A 23844-nucleotide genomic window follows, 5' to 3' on the forward strand; every position below is an offset into this window, starting at 1 on the left:
AGGATAGAGGAGTTAACACTCGTTGAACCGCCCTAGCGCAATATGGCACAGCAGTCTATTCATAAATACTTCTTGCCCCTGTGATCCTCCCATTATGGATAGGTTCTCAAATACATTTCATGCAGCTTTTCAGGAAGTCAAACTAGAGGGAACACAAGGGGTGGTCACCTCCATAACACAATGTTGGCTTTCCCACCTTCCCCACCCTTCTGACATATAGGAGAAACTCGATAAATATAATTCTGTTCTCCCTTTTTTTTTAAGAACTATTTATTTATATGAGAGAAAGGAGAGAGCACAGCATGAGGCCCGAGGAAGAGGGAGAGGGACAGACTCCCCGCTGAGCTGAGTGAGGGGCTCCACAAAGGGATTCCACTTGGGGGCTGGGCGAGGGGGCTGGATGTGGGAGGGAGGTGGGGGTTTCATGGAGGGGGTGGCCTTCAGGCCGGGGACTCCACATGGGGGGATTGATTTTGGTTTAGAGGGCTCCTATGCCCCAGAGCCTACTGAAATCATTCAAACTAGCCAATCCTAAAATCGCAATACTTTCATCTCTAAATACTTATACTTATTTCACAACAATAAATTCAGGTGGGTTCCCCTCTACTAACTGCACAAGAAATATACCAGAAAATCAAAAGGAACAGTCAGCAACAAAGAATATAGCATATGCAAAATTATGAGAACCAGCAAACAATCTGACAAGTCAGCGATTTATATGAAAAAAATATGGAAAATGATCAAACTATGAGTATGGGACGTTAGACTTCTATGAAAATGGAAATTTAGACCTGGAATGGGTCTTAGATCATGAAATAAATTTTTTTTAAATTTTATGAACAAGGACACTGAAGCTCACAGTGGTTAAATCGTTTGCATTAAGATAAAGCAGCTAATTAGTGAGAAAGATATTGATGCTTCAAAGTCTAGAAATTTGAACCCACTTTATTATAAGTGTGTATCATTGGTAAAACAGATTATTTGGAGAAAAAAATAAAAATTCTAATAGGAATCTTCAATTTTATTTTCAGCTGTTTAAGCCCAAGAGAAAACCAATATTTCAGATAATATTTTATATGATAATTTAAAAATTGAAATGTAGAAATAGGATTTCTGAAGTCATAATTCATAATCAAAATTGTCTTAAAATGAACACTCATTTCCTCAAAGGGATTGACGATATTAAAAAGTCTGTATGTAAAGTATAGATTTGTCAGTAGGGTAGAGAAGACTTGAAATTATCAAACTAGAAAAGAATATAATCAGTTCCCGGACTGGCATACACATTCTTTAGGTAAAAAGTACGCCTGCCCTCTACTGACCCCCTAAAACCCTACTTAGTGACATGTGGTTTATACCAGAATGCACATAAACCAGAATATATTTAGGAGTTGGTCTATTTCTAGTCACACAAGTTTTGTTTCCTAAATAAGACTTCAGATTACCATTTTGGTTTGTTCCCAAAAATTTCAGCACTCCATATGGTTGAAGATGCAGTCCCATCTTCTTAACAAGACCTTGTGTGAACTGTGTACAGTACTGTCTTCAAACCATTCGCTCCTATGCATATTCCATGGTGAGGAGAAATGCAGGGATTATGAGGGAGGCAGGAAATGAGAAAGACAGGCATGTTCCAAAGTTGAGATTCTGCAACTGCTTTCCAAATTTTCAAATGTGAAAATTTCTTTAGTTTGCAAAAACTGTTATAAATGATAGCACAGAACATACACATTCAGCTTATGGAGAGTCACACAGTATGGTAGTTCTCCTAATTACAGCCCCAAAACCTACTATGGTAGATTGTTTTAGTGCATCAATAAGAATATTATAGTTGCAATTTTATCTTATCTAAAAGAATTATTTGTAAAGCTACATGTCTAAGTACAAGCTACGCGTAAGTCTGAAAAGGGTCTTGGGGGATGTATTAAAATTACTTTGATATATGAGAGTAAACCTACCCGTTCATGAATAATTATATTGATTTTCTTTTTCGACTCTTCTTCAATTATAAGTTTAATGATCAATTTTACCTCTGTTAACCAAACAACTAGCCAAGAAAAGTTTCTAGAATTTCTGGTAATAGTTGACACACACAGAAATCAAGACTTGGTTATCATCCCTTGGGTGGAATTAGTTTGAGAGGATAATACAAATAGGTAAGAAAATAGGTTATTTCACTATGTTTTCATAATTCACTGAAAACCTTGGCTAAATGACACAATGATCAGGGCTACCAACTGTTTGCTACAGCATAAGTCTGCACAGTACTAAAGGCATACATTTTAATAGTTCATACACTTTTCGAGAAGAAACCGTTTTGGATGGCCATTCACCTAAAAGTTCAAACACCTCCAATCAGCTTTCAGATAATTGTTGTATGCATTAATCTTATAAACCAAAATTAATTAACTAAAAGATTCTGTAGTATTCTGCCCCCCAAACATTTCCCCCCATTTTATTATTCATTGTTATAAACTATTTAACTTAATGATTGATCTACAATCAACTTCAGTTTTTTATATGTAACGAGAGTGAGAGAAAGAGAGAGATCATTGAGAGCTTTCCATGTACTTGAAACTGGGCTGAGCATTTCACATCACTATCTCATTTACTCTTCAAAACTATGAGATTATGTCTTATATCGCCAATGTACTTAGGAGAAAACTGAGGCCCAGAGAAGTGAAGCAGTTTATCTAAGATTATATAGTGGGTAGCAAGCTATATTTGAATTCAAAGGTTTGCTTGATTTGGGGCATAACCATAAACAGTTATTTTACGACATGGCCATTCGAAGAAATAAAACAAATCAAAAGCTCCCCTTGAGTGGTGCCAGTTCCTGACAGATTTTCCAAAACAGACTACAAACTATATAAGATCAGTTGTGCAGCATTATTAGCTAAATGCCAGCTTTTTTTAAAGATCACCCCATTATACATCTCTGCAAAAAATATGTGTATTAAAAATTAAAATATTGTTTTTAATGCTCATGAGCATCACACTCTGTTAAAAATGTTCTTCTGGGTTAAATTACCATTAAAGTATTTCAATCATTAGCAGCACACAATTGAACAAAACAAATTAAATGCATTACACATTTTGACACATTATTATTCAACCTAAAAAGCAAAATTTATTGGAATCTAATCCTTTAATGAAATGCATGGGAAGGATGGTGCAGCGCCCTAATTAAAGGAGTCTTGACAAACACAAACATTTTGAATCTTCACTTTGTTCCCCACCCAAGGGATTTTTATACCTTGAGACAATGGTTAGATTCAATAAGACCTGGAAGATGGTAAAAGAGGAAGTAGGAGCGTCTTTTCGGCATCCAAGCATGTTCTCGGGCTTATCGATGTTAGACTGAAAGTTACTAAAGTATATGAAAGTTGAGAGCCCAAAACTACCCTCACACTATCCTCTCTCTGTGTGTCCTCCCAGGGACGTACAAGACTCATTTTGTATTCCTCTTCTCCAAGGATTTTTTACCCCATGTTCCCATTCCCCATTTTAATTGTTCAACCCTCAATAAAAAGATTAAACATTAATACTTGAATGTGCTCTATCTCTTACATTTCATAGCAGTGTCAACTGCTGGTATTCAGTTCAACATCTACCTTTCTGTATCGCAAGTCTTTTCTTCTGCTTCTTCAGGGCAAATTGATTGCTCCCTCCGTCTTTCAAATAGACCCTTTGCTTCCCCCCAGACCGCTCCCCATGCTTTGGCCCATGCCTCCACCTTCATTCCACCACCCCAGCCAAGCAAACAAGGAACAGTCTTCTTCTCCCTGGAAACTGAGATCCTGCTTATCCCGCCAACAATCTTTGCTGAAGTCCTTTCAGAACAACATGGGAACAGCTCTCTCTCCTTCCTTTCTGATGTCCAGTGAGAACTAGTGTTCCTACCACTCTTCTTTACTTCATCTTTATTGCTTAGTATTCTCCACGAGTCAATTGTTTTGTGAACAGACCTCCTCACCTCTCACCACAATGCATCCCTAAAAGCCATCTTGGAAAGCAGACTCTGGTTCACGTTTTCCACCTGACACCATGCCATTATTCCAATAATGAGCAGTGACACATCAACCAGAGGTGAGACCAACAGTGTGTCATAAAACCAAAAGTTCTGGTTTTCTCCAGTACAAGCCCCTCATTTCACAGGTGGGGATCCTAAGCCACAAAGCGGGTACGAAATTTGCCCTGAATTTCAGAGCTGGGATGGGGTAGGACTGGAACTCAAGCACAGCTCTGTTGACACACAGACCAAAGCCCTTCCTACTATACTGTAGTACCCTGCTATAAATGCCTATTATAAGGGGCATGCATACTTCACACACTGATTATTTAAGGAGGCTTAATTTGCAATAAAGTGTTCATCTACCATAAAGAATAAAACTACTGAACCATAAATCTAAAACCAATATACTCCCCATAATAAACATTAAACAAACAATAACACAAATAAAAACCCCCAGCGAGCTCCTGGAGAGCATAGCCATGCCTCTGTTCCCACGGTGCCTGGCACAGCAGGGTCACACGTGTGCTGTGGATGAACCCACAGCCCGTCACTGGCCTCCTTAGGCTTCACACGCGGCTGGTCACTAGAGCTATAAAAACCATCCAGGGGAAATCTGAACACCTTTTCCTTCCCCCATAAATCTCCCAGTAGCAAGCAGAGATAATCCAAAAATTAATTGATCATTTAATTCAAAGATTAATTTGCAGCATCTAAATAATTTGAAGCTGTCACTAAAGACCTTAGCTGAGAAGATTCAGAACTATCACTCTGAACCCAGGCTAAATATTGGTTTATGTGGGAGTTTTGAAAACAATTTCCTCAGTCCTCACCAACTGCAGAATCTCAGGGATGGGATCTGAGCACCATTTTTTTTTTTTTAAACAACACACTTTAATTCTGATACACCGTAAGAGCTAAGAACCATTTGTATATAGAGAGAAATTTTGTCAGGTAGGTCCTTCCTTCTTTTTTTTTCTTTTCCTTATATTTTCTACACAGACTAGCAGAATTTTTTCAGTCTCAAGTGACAGAAACCCAATGTACTTAGGCTCAAAAGAAAATCTGCTCACAAACTAAAGTCAGGAATGAAACTGGCCCCAGGAGTGAGAGGCACCAGGGGCTTGACACCCTCAGAATATCCACTTTTTGAGTCCCTCTCCCACTTGATGCCTTCCTGTGCCTGTTTCCTAGCTTAAATTCTATGGCCAGTCATCTCAATCATTCCCTGGCTTACTCCTTCAACTTTTGTGCTTCTCACACGACAGGCAGCTCACAGGCAAGGCCATAACTCCATTAGTGTGAAGCTCTGCCTTCTCCTCACTGAGCCTGTGCAGTGAACATGGCCAGAGAAAAACATAATCCTGCTGACAGGCCTCACTTTAAGTCAGTGACCCCAAATTCCAGTGGCCGTGAATATTGTCTAGCAATCATGCCACATTTCCCTACTCCATTCAGGAGTCCCATGTTGCTGGTCAACTAAATCATACTTTAACTTTCCTTTGTTTCTCAAATTTCTAACACCCTGTCCCCCATTTTACTCTCATCTAATGACCTTGCTTCCTACTTCACATGAGAACTGAAGTAATCTGAAGACAACTTTCGCAGGCTTTCAGCACCATATCCACCCACCAACCAGCACTGCATACCCGCGCTCTGCCTTCCTACCTTCTTCTTTAAGGAACAATTCAGGCCCCTGTCTAATCCAACCCTCCTCTTGCACATGAAATACTGCCTGGAATGGTTAACCTTATGGCAACTTAAGTGGGCCTTGGTACCCAGATATGTGGTCAAACATTATTCTGGCTATTTCTGTGAGGGTTTTTGGATCAGATTAACATTTAAACTCTCAATAAATCAGATTGCCCTCCATAATGTTGGTCAGCCTTATTCAATCAAAGGCCTGAATAGAACAAAAAGGCTGACTTCCTCCAAGCAAGAAGGGATTCTGTAGCAGATGGGCTCTGGACTTGAACGGCAACATTGGCTCTTTCCTAGGTCTTCAGACTGATGGCCCACCCTGCACATTTTGGACTTGCCAACTGCCAAAATCATGTGAGCTGATTCTTTATGATATACATATATATTACACACACACACACACACACACACACACACACACACACACACCTCTTATTGGTTCTGTTTCTCTGGAGAACCCTAATATACGATCCCTCTCATTAACGTGAGAAATTCCATCTGGAAATTCTTACCTCTCTGGTGTATATCATCATTTTTTCTTTCTATAGGATCCTTCCCATTTGTATTCAAACATGCTGTCATTTCTCTTATATATATATCTAAAAATAAAGCCTTTTCTTAATTAAATGTTCCCAACCAGCTACTGCCCCCATTGTTCCAATTCCCTTTGCAACAAAACTTTTCGAACAAATCTTTGTTGAAAGATGTATCTGTAGTCACTGCCTTCCATTTCATTCCTGTCTTTTTCCATCAAGCCTCCCCCATCCACGTTTTCAGCTCTGTCACTCCACAGAAGCTTACCTTGTTGAGATCAACAAGGGTCTCTATCTCACTAAATTCAAGAGTCATTTCTTGGTCCTCATCTCACTTGACTTGTCAGCAGCATTCAGTACAGTTCATCAGTCTCTCTCGCTTGACATGATTTCTTCACTTGGACACCACACTCTCAGGGTTTTCTTCTACGTCACTGAAAAGAGCATACAAAGAACATACAAAGGGGGAAACTGATGGACTTAAGAGACAGGGATTGGGATGGAAAATCTATTTCCTTTGCCTTTATGGTTGTTGGGAAATTCATGTCAGTAGTAACAGTTGACACCAGTAGCCTCAACTTCTCCTCCCAGTGCAAGTCACAGCCTGAAAGAAACTAAGTATGTAAACATGGACCAATATAGGTGTTAAGCAATACTGAATTAATAGAGTGGGGAAATGTGAAAACTGAAGATTGGGATTGAGATCTATTTGTACATATCTTCCCAATTTAGTTATAAACGCCTTGGAGGCAGAAATGGTATTTTATTCTGTTTTCTATTCACCTCAGTTGTTTGCCGTATTATAGGAGTTCAATAACTATTTACTGAATAGTGCATACTTCCTTTCCTTCAAGGATCTGAGCGATGAAATCTTTTCACGTTCATCCATCTGCCTCCAAAACTATTTCTGACCCTAAGAGGTAAAATAACTTGTGGAATGTCTCACCTCAAATAAATAACAGAGCTGGTATTCAAGCTCCTCCTTATCTCTCTGGTTCTAAAGCTCTTATTCTTAAACAGTCTGCCATATTGCCACCTGAAATATTCTGAATAAATGTAAATATGGGTGGTCAAATACCTTACCCTTTCCTATTTCACTTTTGTACCAAGAGTTTCATCTGGTTTGTTTTTTGGAAATGGTCTTCTTGTCTCTGATCTGAGTTCTGGGGATATGCTTAGATTTCCAAATGTCCTCACCCAATCCCATTCAAACAACTCTTTTCTCTAATTCTCAAAAAGAGTGTTGCTCAGTCTTCAGGAATGAGATGTTTCTCATGGCCCTGAACTCACTATGGGATTCAGGGTCTTATAATCATTATATGTGGGGCCTTTTAACTACTCTTGTAGTTGACAGGTAGCCTAAGAGTAATTCCCAATAACTGGCTTAGCTCTAACTCACATGGAGCCATGAGTCATATTCTTTATAGTCCAACTGTGTATGTCAGGTTTCACAGCATTTTGTGAACCAATAATGACTAAAAAGAAAATTGTCCACAGGTTTTATCATCCATATTATGATGAGCATTGGTTCTATTTAAGGATAGTTCTTTTTTAATTACTACTGTATTACTTATTGACTGCCTACAATACACCAGGCATTTATTTCTAGGTACTGAGGACACAGAGATGAATAAAAAGCAGACTCTGATTCTCATCCTAGTTGCTGACACACTGGCCAGGGAGCAACGCATATTGACAAATAATTATAATACATTGTGGGGTGCCTGGGTGGCTCAGTCGTTAAGCGTCTGCCTTCGGCTCAGGGCGTGATCCTGGAGTCCTGGGATCGAGCCCCGCATCGGGTTCCTCTGCTGGGAGCCTGCTTCTTCCTCTCCCACTCCCCCCGCTTGTGTTGCCTCTCCCACTGGCTGTCTCTCTCTCTCTCTCTGTGTCAAATAAATAAAATCTTAAAAAAAAAATTATAATACATTGTGATGTGAATTCTGAGGTGCTGGTGGAGGCTGGAGGAGGAGACAGTAAACCCTGCCCGGTAAAGAGCTGGAAAAACTCCAGAGAGATGCAGCTTTTATGTTGGGTCTAAAAGGGCAGAAAGAAGGGTATTGCAATGGAGTCAGTATTTGAGGACAGGTACATTCTGTATAGCTGAAATACGTATAGTCTGAGGAATTAACTTGAGAATGGTAATGTCCCTGTAGAGTCAAATTATTTCCAAAGTGATTATCTAGTCTGACTTCCTTATTTACATGAGAAAACTGAGGCTCAGAGACAGAAATATTACCATGCCATTTCCTCTCCTGTGGGAATTCCATTATTTCTGACTTCATAAATATCATGATCTTAGTTGTTCTCTTCTAATAAAAAAAAAAAGTTTTCTAGGGGCACCTGGGTGGTTCAATCGTTGAGCGTCTGCCTTTGGCTCAGGGCATGATCCCGGAGTCCTGGGATCGAGCCCCACATCAGGCTCCTCCGCTATGAGCCTGCTTCTTCCTCTCCCACTCCCCCTGCTTGTGTTCCCTCTCTCACTGCCTGTCTCTCTCTCTGTCAAATAAATAAATAAAATCTTTAAAAAAAAGTTTTCTAAGTTATTTTTTTAACCTGGTTGTACTTGTGGCATTCCAATGAATGCTTGGAGATGGTAATTGGAGGAGAAAAGCACTCACTACTGATTCTTCTTTAGTTGATCTTACCAAGGCTTCGGAGATCTGTGAAAGGTAAGCTCTAGATGTAGCTGAAATTCTAGTCATTTTTCTAAAGTCAACCTGTGACAGACAAAAACAATGTCTCTGTATGTTTCTTCCCTGTTTCTCTTTTTATTGATAACAAATTCTAAATAAGGAGGGGATTTGAAAAAACAAATCTGTGCATGTCATAATTACAGTAATAAAACTGTCATTGTTCAAAGCTGTTGACAAATAAAGAATGATTAATTTTTAGTGATTAAATAACCTAGCATTATTCTAAATTTGCTACACAGGTCATGAGATGTCCTACAAATCTGAGTTATCCTAAAATACCTAAAGGCCCTCTTACCCTGTCACATAAACAGTGCTTGAGACTCTTCGGTTATGTGTTCCTTTTTCTAAACACACGAAAAATTTTTAAAGTCCAAAAATAGACACTATTTCAGTTTTTGGTTCTATTTGGCCAGCATTTCTTCTCAAACATGACTGTTTTAAAAGAGTACAAATACAGAGTTTCAAAGAGGGACTGAGTTATCTTAGTCCCACTAAAGCAGATTGAGGAAACTGACATGAATCAGTCACTTTAGCTCCTAAAAAAGGAAAGACTAGCCCTTTAAAAATATTATAGTTGCCTATAAAGTGGAGCATAATTTGCATATATCTTCCAATGCAGTGTAATTAAGAACATCTTTACCTACCTCCTCAACTTCATTAACTTATATTTGGAACTAAAGAAACTTTCTAAGGTAGATCTCCAGTGAACAAAGGGAAAAGCACAAGAACAAATTAAATATAGAGATGCTTCTAGAATACAGTTTTTGCTTGAATATTTTGGAGATCTATGTTTGTCTCAAGGTAAGGTAACCACTACCTAAGAAGTAAGTCACAATATAGCAGGGTTTGAACATAAATCATAAAATGAGGAGCACTGCTAAGACGCGCTTCAACAAGACTGTTCTATTACAGATCCATCCTGTACAAACCAAGCCCATATAGGGTCATTTTGTAAAACAAAACAAAACAAAAAAACACCAAAACACAAAAACTCCCACACAATTAGGGAAGGTAAATAAATACAAAAGAAGAATCAATTAGTGAAGAGATGAAAAGTTAGGACTGGATCTTTGTCAAAGAACGTAAGTACTATTTACAGAACTGTTACCCACAAATGTCATGGCAATGGCACTTACTCTTTTTTACATAATAGTTTATCTCTCTAGTAAAAAATACACTCAATCCTTAGCTAGGAAATAAACTACTGAACTTTTTTTCCCCTCGTTTTTATTAGTGAAATAGTTGAAAACAATATTCAATGTGGCACAAAGAAATCCAGGTCTACTTGAGACCTAAAATGAGTAAGATCTGAGTAGCACAGTAATGCATATTATAGTCCAGATTGCTTATGCTTCTTGCTTATTGTTGGAGAGTAAATAGCTTTGAATCACATTGCTATTATGGCTTTATTCCATGGTCCCTAAGAATGCTGTGGGATTTGATTTCCTCTACCTTTCTTTTTTTGGTTAAAACATCCCATCTATGGAATAAGTTAGAAAAACTGTGTAATGGCCATGTTATCCACAGCCAGAAGACTCCATCCGCCTGCCGTGGGGTGGGTTCCATCTCCAAGGCCTCCCTGTATGGTAACTCTAGAGATTAAAGTAAGAGGGGGAAAGTTCTATAAATAAATACGGAGAATTTCAGTTTAGAAAGAAAACACTGATTTGAATCAATTCCTTTAGAAAAATAAAATTTTCGAAACCTTTGTTTTTGGATTCCTTCCCTTAAAAAGTAAGTGCCATTTTAACTTCAAAATATGTCCTGTTTTTAGAATTGGGGCATTAAGCTACGTACTATTGCCTGCAAATGCATCAGAGTCACAAATGCTGTGGTCAAAAGTCTTTACCCTTCTTCAGTTGACTGGTGATTTCATATGTTCTAGAAATATTTTTATCTTTTGGCATGATGCTCTATACCATATGGCACAACACACTGACAAGCAAAAAGGGTAGAACTAGTTTGAAATATATACACATATATACACACATATATTTATACATTTATATATTCACACACACACACACACACGCACACACACACACACACTGAATGTATAGTGAAAGAATTTGCATGTATGCCTGCAAAGAAATATAAGGGCAAAGTTATACATTCTGCATATAGTACTGAGCCTCTTTGTCCATGTGAAAAAGGCCATTCAAAATCCAAAGCAAGATTGAAAGTTCACTATAGGCCTGAAAGCATTCAAGAGACATATCAAGAACCACTGTGCTTTGGGACATCAAGTAATATTTGAACTGTCTGTAACACTTTCTCGCACAATATTTAATGCTGCTTCTATAAGTGCAATAATAACTGCAGGAATAACACGTGCAACAGCTTGTATAATCCTCTTCTGAAGGATTGTTAAAATAGGAAACACACTAAACTGTCTTCAATTGATTCCCAAAGGGCGAGATAGCCTTCCCCTTTGATTCCAGGTTGCTTCAACACTGTTTTCCCTTTGAAACCAGTGATCTTGAATCAAATTTTATAAGTTTTCAGAAAGATTAAGGTGTGACTGTCAGGCTGCTAACTAGTCTCTGTGGTCAAGAGACATGTTCTTCTAGAAGAAAACACAGAGGAAAAGCTTCTTGATGATGATTTCTTGGAGATGACACCAAAAGCACAGGAAACAAAAGCAAAAATAAACAAGTGGGACAACACCTAACTATAAAGCTTCTGCACAATAAATGAAACAATAAGATGAAAAAGCAACCTACAGAATGGGAGAAAATACTTACAAACCATATATCTGATGAAGCATTCATCTCCAAAATCTTATTGGGAACTCCTACAACTCAAATGCAAAACAAATGAACAGATTAAAAATGGACAAAAGAACTAAATAGATATTTTTCTAAAGAAGACGTATTAATGGCCAACAGGTATATGAAAAAGTGCTCAACAACACTAATAGTCAGGGAAATGCAAATCAAAACCACAATGATAGCACACCAGGATGGCTATTATCAAAAAAACCAAGGGACAACTGGCTGGTTCAGGTTGGTTAAGCATCTGACTCTTGATTTAGGCTCAGGTCATGATCTCAGGGTCCTGGGATCAAGCCCTGGGTTGGGTTCTGTGCTCAAAGGGAGTCTGCTTGAGATTCCCTCTCTCCTGCCTCTGCCCCTCTCCCCAACTTGTGTAACACACTCTCTTTGTCTCTCTCTCTCTCGAATCAATAAATAAATCTTCAAAAAATAAACAAAACAAAACAAACAAAAAACCAACAAAGGACAACAAGTGTTGGCAAATACGTGGATAAAATGGAACCTTTGTACACTACTGTTGGGAATGTTGGTGCAGCTACTCTGGAAAGCAGTATGGAATTTCTTCAGAAAATTAAAACGGAACTACTGAATAATCCAGTAATTACACTTCTGGGTATATATTAAAAAAGAATTAAAATCAGGATCCCATGATCTGCACTCCCATCTTCCTTAAAGCATTATTTACAATAGCCAAGATATGGAAGCAATCTAAGTATCTGTCTACAGATAAATGGATAGAGAAAATGTGGTATATACATACAACAGAATATTGTTAACCCTTAAAAAGGTAGGGAATCCCACCATTTGTGATAACTTGGATGAACCTAAAAGACATTATGCTAAGTAAAATAAACCAGATGTAGGATAAATACTATATGATACCACTTACATAAGGAAAAATAGTCAAACTCATAGAAGAAGAGAGTAGAATGAACAAACATTAACAGAGGTCAGTGGGGAGGAGGAAACAGAAGGACTCTGGGAAACAAAATGAGGGCTTCAGAGGGGAGGGGGGATTGGGATAGGTCGGTGATAGGTATTAAGGAGGGCACGTATTGCATGGAGCACTGAGTGTTATACACAAACAATGAATCATGGAACACTACATCAAAAACTAAGGATGACTGATGTAACACAATAAAAATTAAAAAAAAATTAAACTGAGTGAATTTCAAAAAAAAAAAAAAGAAGTATTAGTCAAAGGGCATGAAGTTTCAGTTATACAAGATGAATAAGTCCTAGAGATCTGTATAGCATAGCACCTATAGTTAGTAATACTACATCATATACTTAAAATTTTGCTAAGAAGATAGATATTATGTCAAGTATTCTTATCATCATCATCTTCATAAATAAACATGGGAGGAAACTTGCATGTGATGGATATATTTATGACAGTTTCATGGATGTATACTTATCTACAAACTCAACACATTATATACACTCAATATGTGCAGATTTGTGTATGTCCAAAGTAAGAAAAAAGGGCAGGGTCCTATTCATTTGTCCTCGTCTCCATTGTATCTGAACAAGGAAATGCAGTGAATCTCAAATCCTCTGCTGAGTCGTTAAATGAAAGGGTGCAAAAGTCAGCATTTGAGATAAGGACAAAGACGTATTTTCTCACATTGTCCATCAAATGTGACTTTCACACAACCCAGTGTAAGAGAGAGATGGCATACTATTATTATCTGCTTTTCTTAGATTTTTAACACATTCTTCTTTTAAAGTCCTAATGTATATATTCCTGTCTTCATTAAATTTCTACTAGTAATGCTTTAAAGTTGTACTACATCGTAATACTTTAGTTTTCAGTAAAGGGTAAATGTATATGTCAGAACATTATTGCAAAGATTTAAAAAGAATAAGAGAAAAAGATAAAACAGTGTTAAATTTTTGGACTTGAAGTCAAACACAGTGGGTCTGAATCCTAGACTGCACTACATTCTGGTTGTATGACTCTGGGAACATTATTTAAATGAGACTTACTTCTTACCCCTAAAAAATGAGAAAAGTTATTGTGAGGGAAGATTCAATAAATTTAACACAATAATGAATATAAAATACTTGCCTCCGTGTCTAGTAGGCACATAGGAAGTGCCCCAAAGTGTTGGCTGTTATTATAACAAGTCAAAAACAATTTTATAGTACTATGTACTCAGTACACGAAAACAGATAACAGCAAACAATATTGCTGTAGTTAAGCCTAAAGTGGTAACTGTCCAACACCCAAAGAAGTTAATCCCCTCACATCCTGCCCCAAAAGGACAGCGCCACCAAAATACAGTATCATGACACTAAATCCTCACTAGGTATGACTGAGCAGCAAGCCACTTGTCTTCCTGAGATAAAGTGGTTTGGGTGTTCATAGTTCCAAGGTACACCTAGCACAAAGCAATGCTTTCACCAGCACGATTTTGATTTTCAAGCAGAAAACATGGTGTCTCCAATAGTTTATGAGTCATCATCCTACCATTATTTAAGCGTACTAAGGACCAAAATGGGTGTGATTAATCAAACCAGGCTCAGCCCTTTCTCAAAGGAGCTCTGATCTGTTAAATAAAGTACACTGTCTATCTACACCAGGGAAGGGAATCATAGGCACAGTTACAAAATCCAGTACCTAAAACTGAAAGTTAACAGTACCTATGTCTAAACTCTGAATTTGAAGAAGCAAGAATCTCAGGAATTGACTGTACTCCAACTGCTGTTTTCAGTTGGTTTACACTAAAGAATAACATTGCACTGATACGTTCTCCATTTATAAATACTCACGATAGGTAAGCACTTGCTTATGAAAGCTTCACTTTCTAATTAAGCAGCAGAAAATGTGTTATGTATGACATTTGATGTATCATTTTTGTATGCAGTTTGTATACCTTTCTATCAACACCTACGACTCTAAAATATTCATTTTAGAAATAGAGAATTACCACACCGAACTGTCCATTCATTCATTCATCCTTCATTTCTTATGACAAATAGTCACTGAGATACTAGTCAGTAAAGTAAAGCATCTAAAGTTTCTTCTTCATTATTATCAACTATTTAGGATAAAGCTATGAGGAGAAATGACAATGGATTTAAATCCTGTTATGGTTGCACTTTTATTAAAATTTCTATTAATTTCTGCATTAAGCAATTATAGACTTAATTAATCCTTTCCACTTTCCTATAGACCAAAAAAAAAACAAACAAACAAAAAAAAAAACCATACCAAATACTTACGTGTTGAAAAAACTGCCAAAGCCATAAAAATGAGCACTCTGGCTATAAAAATGCACGATATAATAGATGTCACCTTCTCTTATTCAGCAAAGTAGCTTTCTATAATTTTGTCCTTTGCCTTTCACAGAAGAGTAACCTGAAGTAGTTTCAGTGGGATTTTACTTTGGATAAAATACAAAAATATTCTCCTACAAGAGGCTGTTAATCTTCCTTCTACAGCTGATGGTTCTCTCTGCTCTACTACTTTTGGGAAGTCAGTGAAGTGCAGCTTCCCATCCCCCTAGGTCCTCTCAGATCCTCCGAGTCCTCTTCTTCCTTATCCTCCAGGCTGTGGGCAGCAGGACGTAGGGATGCACCGAGTCTGGGAAATAAGATATCTGACCAGTTCACATCTGGATCTCAATGCCTACAATCTATGACTTATTTTCAAATGATTTTAAACATTCACAGATGCAAGATACACAACAAGCTTTCAAAACTTACTTGTATATTGATGGATAAGGACCAGAGACTGATGAATAGCCCATGATGATCTGTGAAGTTTAGGACCCCAAATTCTCAAATTGTTATACATTAGTATAGGGATGAAGGCACTGAGTATTTAGAAATGTTTATTTTCTGTCCTACTCCTCATAGGCAACCAGCAAAGTCATCCAAGGCCCAGTCGTTCCTGCTCTTTGAACTTTCTTACAAAAGGCAGTATTGCATTAGTTTTCTATGGCTACTGTAACAAATTACCACAAATTTGTGGCTTACACAACACAAATGTATTATCTTATAGCTCTGTAGCCCAGAAATCCAAAGTGGGTCTCACTGGGCTAAAATCAAGATGTTAGCAGGGCTGGGTTCTTTTCTGGAGGCTCTGGAGGGGAATCTTTGTCTTTCCAGCTTCAAGAGGCTGCCTGCACATTCTTTGTCTCTTGGACTCCTTAATCCATCTCCAAAGCCACCAGTGGTTGGCACACTTCCTCTCCTCCCTCCTTCTTCCAGTGTTAATTTGTGATTACGTTGGGCCCACCCAAAAGTTCAGGATAATTGCTCATTTTAAGGTTAGCTGATTAACAACCTTCATTTCATCTGCAACCTTAATCTCCCCTTTGCCAAGTAACCTAACATATTCATAGGTTCTGGGAACGAAGGTGAGAACAACTTTGGGGCTGAGGGGGCTTTGTTCTGTCTACTGTAGCTATAAGGGACCTGGAATAAAAAACCCATTTCTACTTCTGAGTAAATCTGCAACCTTAGGCAAATGAGCTAATCTGTTATTGTATTAGTCTCTTCTTCTGAAAATTAGCTTAGTAACAGTTATCTCAGGAACCACAGTGAAGATTAAGTGAGATAACATAAGCAAAACATCTCAGCACAAAGCATGGCATAAAGTAGGGCCTCAACATTGTTCTTTTCTGTCTTCCCTTCCCTTCCTCTCAAAAATCAGCCCGATAGTGGGGCAGAGCTGGATGTTTGATCCAAGTCCTTTTGACTTCATAGCCATGCTCTTTGCCTTACACTACACTGCCTTCTACAAGAAGGTCCCATTGTTGGGAAACACTAAGCCATGGATGACTTTACATGCATAAATAGTCCCCCGTTTCTAAGGTCAGCACTCCAAGATTTTATTCTTGTAGAGGAATGGATTTACACTGATCTAGTATAACTTCTGAATTGATTTTCCTTACACAGACAGATAATATCTTCTAACGGATTGCCAGGATTGAGCAGCAAATATGATTACAGCATTCAGCAATTCTTAACACTGACCTCATCAACAACATATTAAATGGTCACTTTGAAGAGCACACAAATAAACAGTGAAGTGTTTTCAGAGCTCACATGTTCCTGTGATTACACAATAGGAAGATTCTCTACCTTCAGGACCTTCTTGTTTTAAGTTACAAAATAAAACAGCAAAGCAAGCCTGAAATCTGTCTCAAATGGTAACAATACCAATCCAAACACCGCAGTTTAGTAAGGGAAAGCGTAGCATCATGCATAACTGATTACTTGTGCCACAAATGTGCCTGGAGATCTCCCTAGCACCTCCTATGTAAAAACATAAAAATCTACATGTTAAATTCAACACAATCTTGAGTAGAAAATTACTCTGCTTTCAGCTGCCCACATCCTTTTCCTATATTTTGTTATGAGGAAAGAGGAAGAAACAAGAAAAAAACCCACTAATGATTGCAACCTAGCTCTTCTTTTTTTTTTTTTTAAAGATTTTATTTATTTATTCGACAGAGATAGAGACAGCCAGCGAGAGAGGGAACACAAGCAGGGGGAGTGGGAGAGGAAGAAGCAGGCTCCTAGCAGAGGAGCCTGATGTGGGGCTCGATCCCAGAACGCCGGGATCACGCCCTGAGCCGAAGGCAGACGCTTAACCGCTGTGCCACCCAGGCGCCCCTGCAACCTAGCTCTTCTCATTGTCTAGGCAGTGGTAATTATGTGAGGGATCTAGAGCACCATAGGTCTTGTTTGGGAGTAATTAATCAATTAGAAAGAGGAAATAATTGACTTATGTGAATCAGTGATGTCCACAAATCAACATTTCAAAATAACTCATTATGTACATAACCTTGACATCTTACAACTTGAAAAGAAATCACTGAATTTTTACTTTGACTCATCTTAACAGCATTTAAATCTTATGTCTTACCAATCACAGCATTTTCGGGGCATGGGGATATGTGTGTTGGGGGGAGGGAAGGAAAAATTGTCCCATTTTTTTCTCCTAAACAGCAACTAGGAAAAAAGGGTTTCTGGGAAGTGACAAAGAAATTTAATGGTACAAGCCAATCATCTTCGAAGTGATAGCAGGCTTTACAAAATATGTTTACACTTCTCATGTACTTTGCTTCTCACATCTACCTGGTGTGGTAGCTGTTGTTTCTATTTTCCAGTTAAGGAAAATGACTCAGACAAGTTAGGCACAGTCAGGGTCACAGAATTCATGGACTCTTTGAATCACCCCCTGAGGAAGGGGATTGTCTCTGAAGTAGTCTGGAAAATGTCTTTTGGTGAGGCAACCTCTTCTGGGCTTAATCTGTGAGGTGTTTTTCTGGTTGAAGACTTACACAGTGCAAGTTTAGTTGTGTTCTCAGAACCTACTATTCTCCACCAGCACCTTCAGAAGGGGCTCAGCTCGGCCAAAACCTTAATCTTAGTCCAGTTAGACTCTGATCTCCAGAACTGTAAGAGAATAAGTCTGTGTTGTTTACTGAATTTGTAAATATTCGGTATAGCAGCAATAGGAAACTAGTGCAATTTTGGCACCTGGAGGTGGTATGCTGCTGTGACAAATACCTAAAAATATACACATGACTTTGACTGGGCAATGGGAAGAGGCTCGAAGAATTTTGAGGAAGATGACAGAAAAAAATCCAGACTGCCTTAAACAGATGATGAGTAGAAATACAGATGTTAACAACTACCCTAGTGAGGACTCAGAAGAAAGTGAGGACCATGGGAGAGAACATATATAGCATCTTCAAGAATATTTACACCATCCTAAAGAGACCATAAGCAAAAATATTAACATTAAAGGCACTGCTGGTGAGGGCTCAGGTTAAGTGAGGAACATGCCACTGTAAACTGGACAAAAGAGATTCTTGTCTTACAGTTGCAGAAAGCTCAGCTACATTCTGTCCTGCAGTTACGTGGAAAGCAGAATTTGTACAGGATGAACTTGGACATTTAGCTGAGGAGATTTCTCAGCAAAGTGTTGAAGGGGTAGGCTAGTTTGTCCTGCTGCTTATAGTAAAATGTGAGAGGGAAGATGTAGAAGAAGGAAAGAATTCTTGGGCACAGAGGAACCAGGAACTGATGCTTTGGGAAATTCTCAGCCTACCCAGACTGCAAACTAGGACATCCACTGTCAAGAAAGAGTGCTTCTGGAGAGAAAGCCAGGGATGTGGCTAGAAAAATTTTGCTAGTGCTTGGGAAAAATCAAAAGGTTGCAGTATTCTGTTCAAATCAAGGATAGATGGAGACCAGCCTTGAAGCTTCCCTCAGCAGACAGAACCAGTTTAGTCATTCAGGCAAAGCTTAATTTAGTTTATTTTTCGAGGCTAACTTGATCTGGATTATTTCTTGCATGTGCCTCTAGAAATGATACGCAAAACTTGAATTGTTTCCCAAGGTTTATATGAGGTAACCACTGAAAATTGTAATAATGTAACCCACTACTATGAAGAAGAAACAGTCACTGCTCTCTCACTATATAAGCTGCTTTATAAAAATACACCCCTGAGTCTCATTCCATGTTCTGGTTTGACCACTTCTAGTTTGCAAACTGTCTTTTTGGTGTGTGCACAATAATTTCTTACTAATTACTACTTCAGTGATTCATTGGTTTCACGCTGGCTATTTTGAACTTTTGACAATTTAGTCATACATACTTATTCGCATGTAGTATATTGGCCAATCAATGAAAAGATGAGGCATGTGACTGTTTCCCCTCCGCTACGTCAAAAGAAGCCAGGAATGCAAATGAAATGATCCAAGAAAAAACTGTGGAGGAGCCTCTTATTGATGGAGTCAATCCCTGTGACGTACATGAAAGACCCACGACGTTCTCAGGAATTTTTGTCCCAGGACCGATCATGTCGAGATCCTCACACTAATTTACATGATTTAAATGGTGAGATTTGGGACTTTGGAGCTGAATGAGATTTATATGAGACCTTGGACCTTGTGTTGATACTGTGATAGGTTGAGATTTTGGTGAATGTTGGGACGGGGTGATATATTTCCATGTGACATGGATATAAATCTTTGGAGGTTAGAGGGAGCACTGTGGTAGGAAGAATGATGTTCCCCAAAGATGTCCATGTCTTAATCCCCCAAACCTATGAATATGTTATCTTATATTACAAAAAGGGCTTTGTAGATGTGACTAAATTAAGGACCTTGAGATGGGAAGATTATCCTGGATTATCTGGGTGGGTTCAACATAATCACAAGGCTTCTTATAAGACAGAGGCAGGAGCCCCAGAGTATGAAAAAAAGAATTGAATTCTGGTGGCCTTTAGAAACTGGAAGAGATAAGGAAATGGATTCTCCCCTAGTTCCACCGAAAGGAATGAAGCTCTGCAAACACCTTGATTGAGGCCAGTAAGGCCCATTTCTGACTTCTGATTTCCAGAACTGCAGGATTTAAAAATCTGTGTTACTGCCCCCTCCCTAATCATACTTTCAGCGAACACTTTCCTCTATTCATAATAAGCCCTTTAATTATAAGTGTCCCCTTTAACACATAATTTAGTGCCACTCTGTGTGTCATTTATTTAGAAGAATTTAACCATTTTATATTTATTTTATATTGTTCTGGTAGGACTAATTTTTGTCATTTTTGCAGGGAATGGGAAGTAGGGAAAGAATAGGGACATGTTTGTTTTCAAGTTGACCTTGCTAACCAGACTCTGCTTTTATATGCTGTCTTTATAATAATTTAGAAAGTATCTATATGTAAGTCAATTATTAGTAAAAAACGGCGATTTTTAAAAACATATGTATATGATTAATGACTTGCTGGAAATGAACTGAGTTTCCGAGCACCACCCAAATCGTATCTTGAATTTATCAGTTTTATTTTAAATGTGGCGTTGGCTGAGGGACAGACACTGAGGAAGATGGAACCTACATAGAATCAAGCAACACTGAAATTAAAGTGTCCTAAATCCTCATGTTGAGCTTTAAAGCAAGAGCACAGCCACTGGAAAAGGCAACCTGGGGGAGGGCATGGCACACCCCAGGAAAATCACTGAAAATTTGCATGAGGAAAAAAAGCAAAAACTCCTTTCTAGAGTATTCATCCATGCACATTCTAGAAATGTCTGCAGGTATTTGAATGCGGTACAATGGTGCCATTTTCCAAAAACTATTGAGAAACAACCTGTATCTCTCTCTCTCTCTCTCTCTCTCTCTCACACACACACACACACACACACACACGTGTGTGTGTGTGTGTGTGTGTGTGTGTGTTTGTGTGTACCTACGCAAACAGATCCAATCGCAAACAGAAAATATAGTGATTTCAAGTGAATGCTTCTATTTGGAATATCTGTTTCTACTTCCACATTTCAAATCAGATAAAGAAGTGACACTTCTAGTGTTGTGCTGTTATTGGTTTTGTTCTAATAAAAATAATACAGTAAATGCACAAAATATACACTATAAACTCATTTAGTAGTCACCAAACTCCCATGAGGTATTATAATTGCGTTTTTCCACATGAGGTACAGTGAAGTAAACTGAGGCACAGAGAAGCACCCAGAGTTATTGTTCATACCATAAACTGCCATTCTCCTGAAAACATTTCACTTTTAACTGAAGGAAATGTAAGAAAATTCCCCCGAAATGCTCTCCGAATTCTAGGCCATAAAGCATCAACTCATTGTAACTCGGCACCAAAATGTGTCTGTTTGGAAGCCATGCGTGATGCATAATGAATAATGCAAACCCAGGGCTTATTACATACAACCTATGCTGGAGCAGCAAATCGAATTCGGTCCCAACGCTTTAATATGTATGCGTATGTATGGGGAAAAGGCAGAAGAAGCCTTTGTCATTGCACACAATCCCCCAAGACGCCGCTGCCCCGCAGCAAGTTCTGGCTAACCGCACTTGAAATCACGGGGGTGGGGGGGTGTACTCCCTCGGCCGTCCGGGTCGCGCACGGTCCGCGGGGCCCAGGGCGCATGCGTGGCCCGAGCCGCCGGGCCGCGCGGTGAGGCCGCCGGGGCGCTTACCTGGTGCGCCCGGCGCGCAGGCACAGGACCACGAGCAGCAGGGCCGCGGCGAGGGCCAGGCCCGGGAAGCTGCGTAGCTGCGGCAGCAATGGCTCCAGCGAGAAAAGGCCCATGCCCGCGGACACGTCTTCCGCCGTCTGGTTCCCGCGCGGCCGCAGCGGACAGCCCGGGGTCTCTCTCGGGGCGGCGACACTACTGCTTCCCGCGGCGTCTCTCGGCGGCTCTCCCCCGGTCCGGGCGCCAGAGGCGGGCCTGCTCGCGGCGTTGCCAGGAATGTCACCGCGGGCCCCCGAGGCTGAGTCTCAAAGTTCTTGCACTCCCCTCCCCCGGCCCGGCCCAGCCCCCACCCACGCGCACCGCCCCGCTCCGCGACCGCCTCCGGCCAGGCGGCTTCTGGAAAACGGCGCCCGGGTTCCTAGGGGCCGGAAGGACGGCCAAGAAGAGGGGGAAGGGGTTAGGATTTCCTGATGACGAACCTCTGAAGGCCTGGAGAAGGGAGATTTCTGTTGAGCTTTGGAAGTGAGTCGCTCGGGTTCCTCATCCCCTAGCCCGCGCCCCTCAGGAGGAGGGACCCAGCCTGCTCCCTGAACAGCATTGGGACTGTGTCCGCTGCTCAGTGGCACCGCTGATCCCTTAGGCACGACCCTGAGAACAGAGAACCCGGCGAGCGGCAGATACCTGTGATGTGCGCTGCCTCCGGCCTGGTCTGGGGCCGCCTCTTTAGCCCTGCATATTCTGTTTGCTCACACGCTTTTGTCGAGAGCCTACTGTGTGTGGTCGAGAGCCTTCTGTGTGCGAAGCCTTGTCCGCGCGAGGCCGGGAATGGAGACTAGGGCCGTGAGGCACCCAGTCCAGGAAGAGAGAAGAAAGACCAGTCTATTGCAGAACAACGCGAAGGGCCGAAATAGAAGTGGTACAAGCCCCACAGGTGGTTCTTAGGATAAGGGAGAAACTTTTAAAATATCTTTGCTGGAGTAAGGCCCTTTCATCAGGGACTTCACACATGTTTATTTACTCTCTACACCAACTTGCGATGTAATTTTTAGCAGTATTTTAGAGAACATATGATGATACTCCGGTTAAGTAATTTACCCTCGTTGCTCAGTTGATAAGTAACTAATAACCATTCTTGCCAGATTGCTCCAAGACCACTGTGTTTTCTACTTTATGTAAGATTTTATTTCCACGGTTCTCTGGACTATTATAACAGCTTATTGACGGATCTCAGACCTTTGAACTTTCCAGCCCATCCTCCCCATTGCACATCTCTACAACGCAGACCTATTCTGCTTTTACCCTATTCAAAACTCTGAATGATGATGCCTTTGTGACGAAGTCATAAATCTTTGACCTGCAATGAGAAGCCCTCCACGATTTGTCTCCATTGTGTAACTCCCACAGCTAGTACAGTTCCATATATACACTAAATCTCGAGCCACGGTGTCCCTCACAGTCTGCCCTTTCACACCTTTATGATACTCGCTCTGCCTGAAAGTTTTCCTTTCTCCCCTAAAGACTAAAATTCTACCTACCTCTCAAGGCCCTACTCAAATCCCACTTTCTTCTAGAAATTATCCCTAACTTCTTTGTGATGAAGCTCTTCTCCTCCATGCTTTTAACACTGTCTCAACTTTTCACCTCATCACATTTTTCTACCATATCTGAGTTATTTCTATCTAAGTCTGTATTTCCTGCTGTAGAAGGTGGAAACCATCTCTCAGACAGCCTTGTCTGCACCCACTCTCTAGCCCCTTACCCCTGAATCCCTACCCCGGAGTTGAGATAACATAGTTAGAAGTACTTTGCATGTATCTGGCTCTTAATGCTTCCTAACTGAATTACAACTGCATTGCTGTCCTTGGCACTAAAGCTGTAAATGGCTGGGCTAGCATTAGAATGCCAATGCTTGTGAGTATCTTCATCTTTGACTTTTATTCCATGGTCTTTCCACTGCCCCTCCTTCCTTCTGTTGTAAATTCAAATTTCCAGGAAATCCAGAAGGATACAGTGAGCCAACAGCTACTCTGTCTCCTCGAAGGGAAAACAAATTGGTTCCCATCACTGCCTGGCCAGCAGAGCCAGCTTACAGGATGATATCCATGCTGTGCATTTCTATAACCACTGCAGAAAAGCCCCTCTCACTAATTTTCACAA

The 23844-nt window shown here is 39.9% G+C and overlaps 1 protein-coding gene across 4 annotated transcripts in view; it reads right to left on the reverse strand.

Annotated features, from left to right (window-relative positions):
- The window catches only part of LOC113268059 (cytochrome P450 7B1), a 168400-nt gene extending 146347 nt beyond the window's left edge, over window positions 1-22053 (reverse strand). For 3 of the 4 annotated variants that reach the window (XM_026516417.4, XM_026516420.4, XM_057307884.1), the window contains exon 1: window positions 21691-22053. In XM_026516417.4, the coding sequence (XP_026372202.2) occupies window positions 21691-21803 (113 nt within the window). In that variant the 5' untranslated portion in view covers window positions 21804-22053. Of the gene's footprint in view, window positions 1-6514; window positions 21623-21690 lie in introns of those variants that run through there. The other variant, XM_057307883.1, reaches the window with a different exon arrangement.
- Window positions 22054-23844: the final 1791 nt, after the last annotated feature.

Source organism: Ursus arctos, unplaced genomic scaffold, assembly GCF_023065955.2.
Source record: "Ursus arctos isolate Adak ecotype North America unplaced genomic scaffold, UrsArc2.0 scaffold_6, whole genome shotgun sequence".
Lineage (NCBI taxonomy): Eukaryota > Metazoa > Chordata > Mammalia > Carnivora > Ursidae > Ursus > Ursus arctos.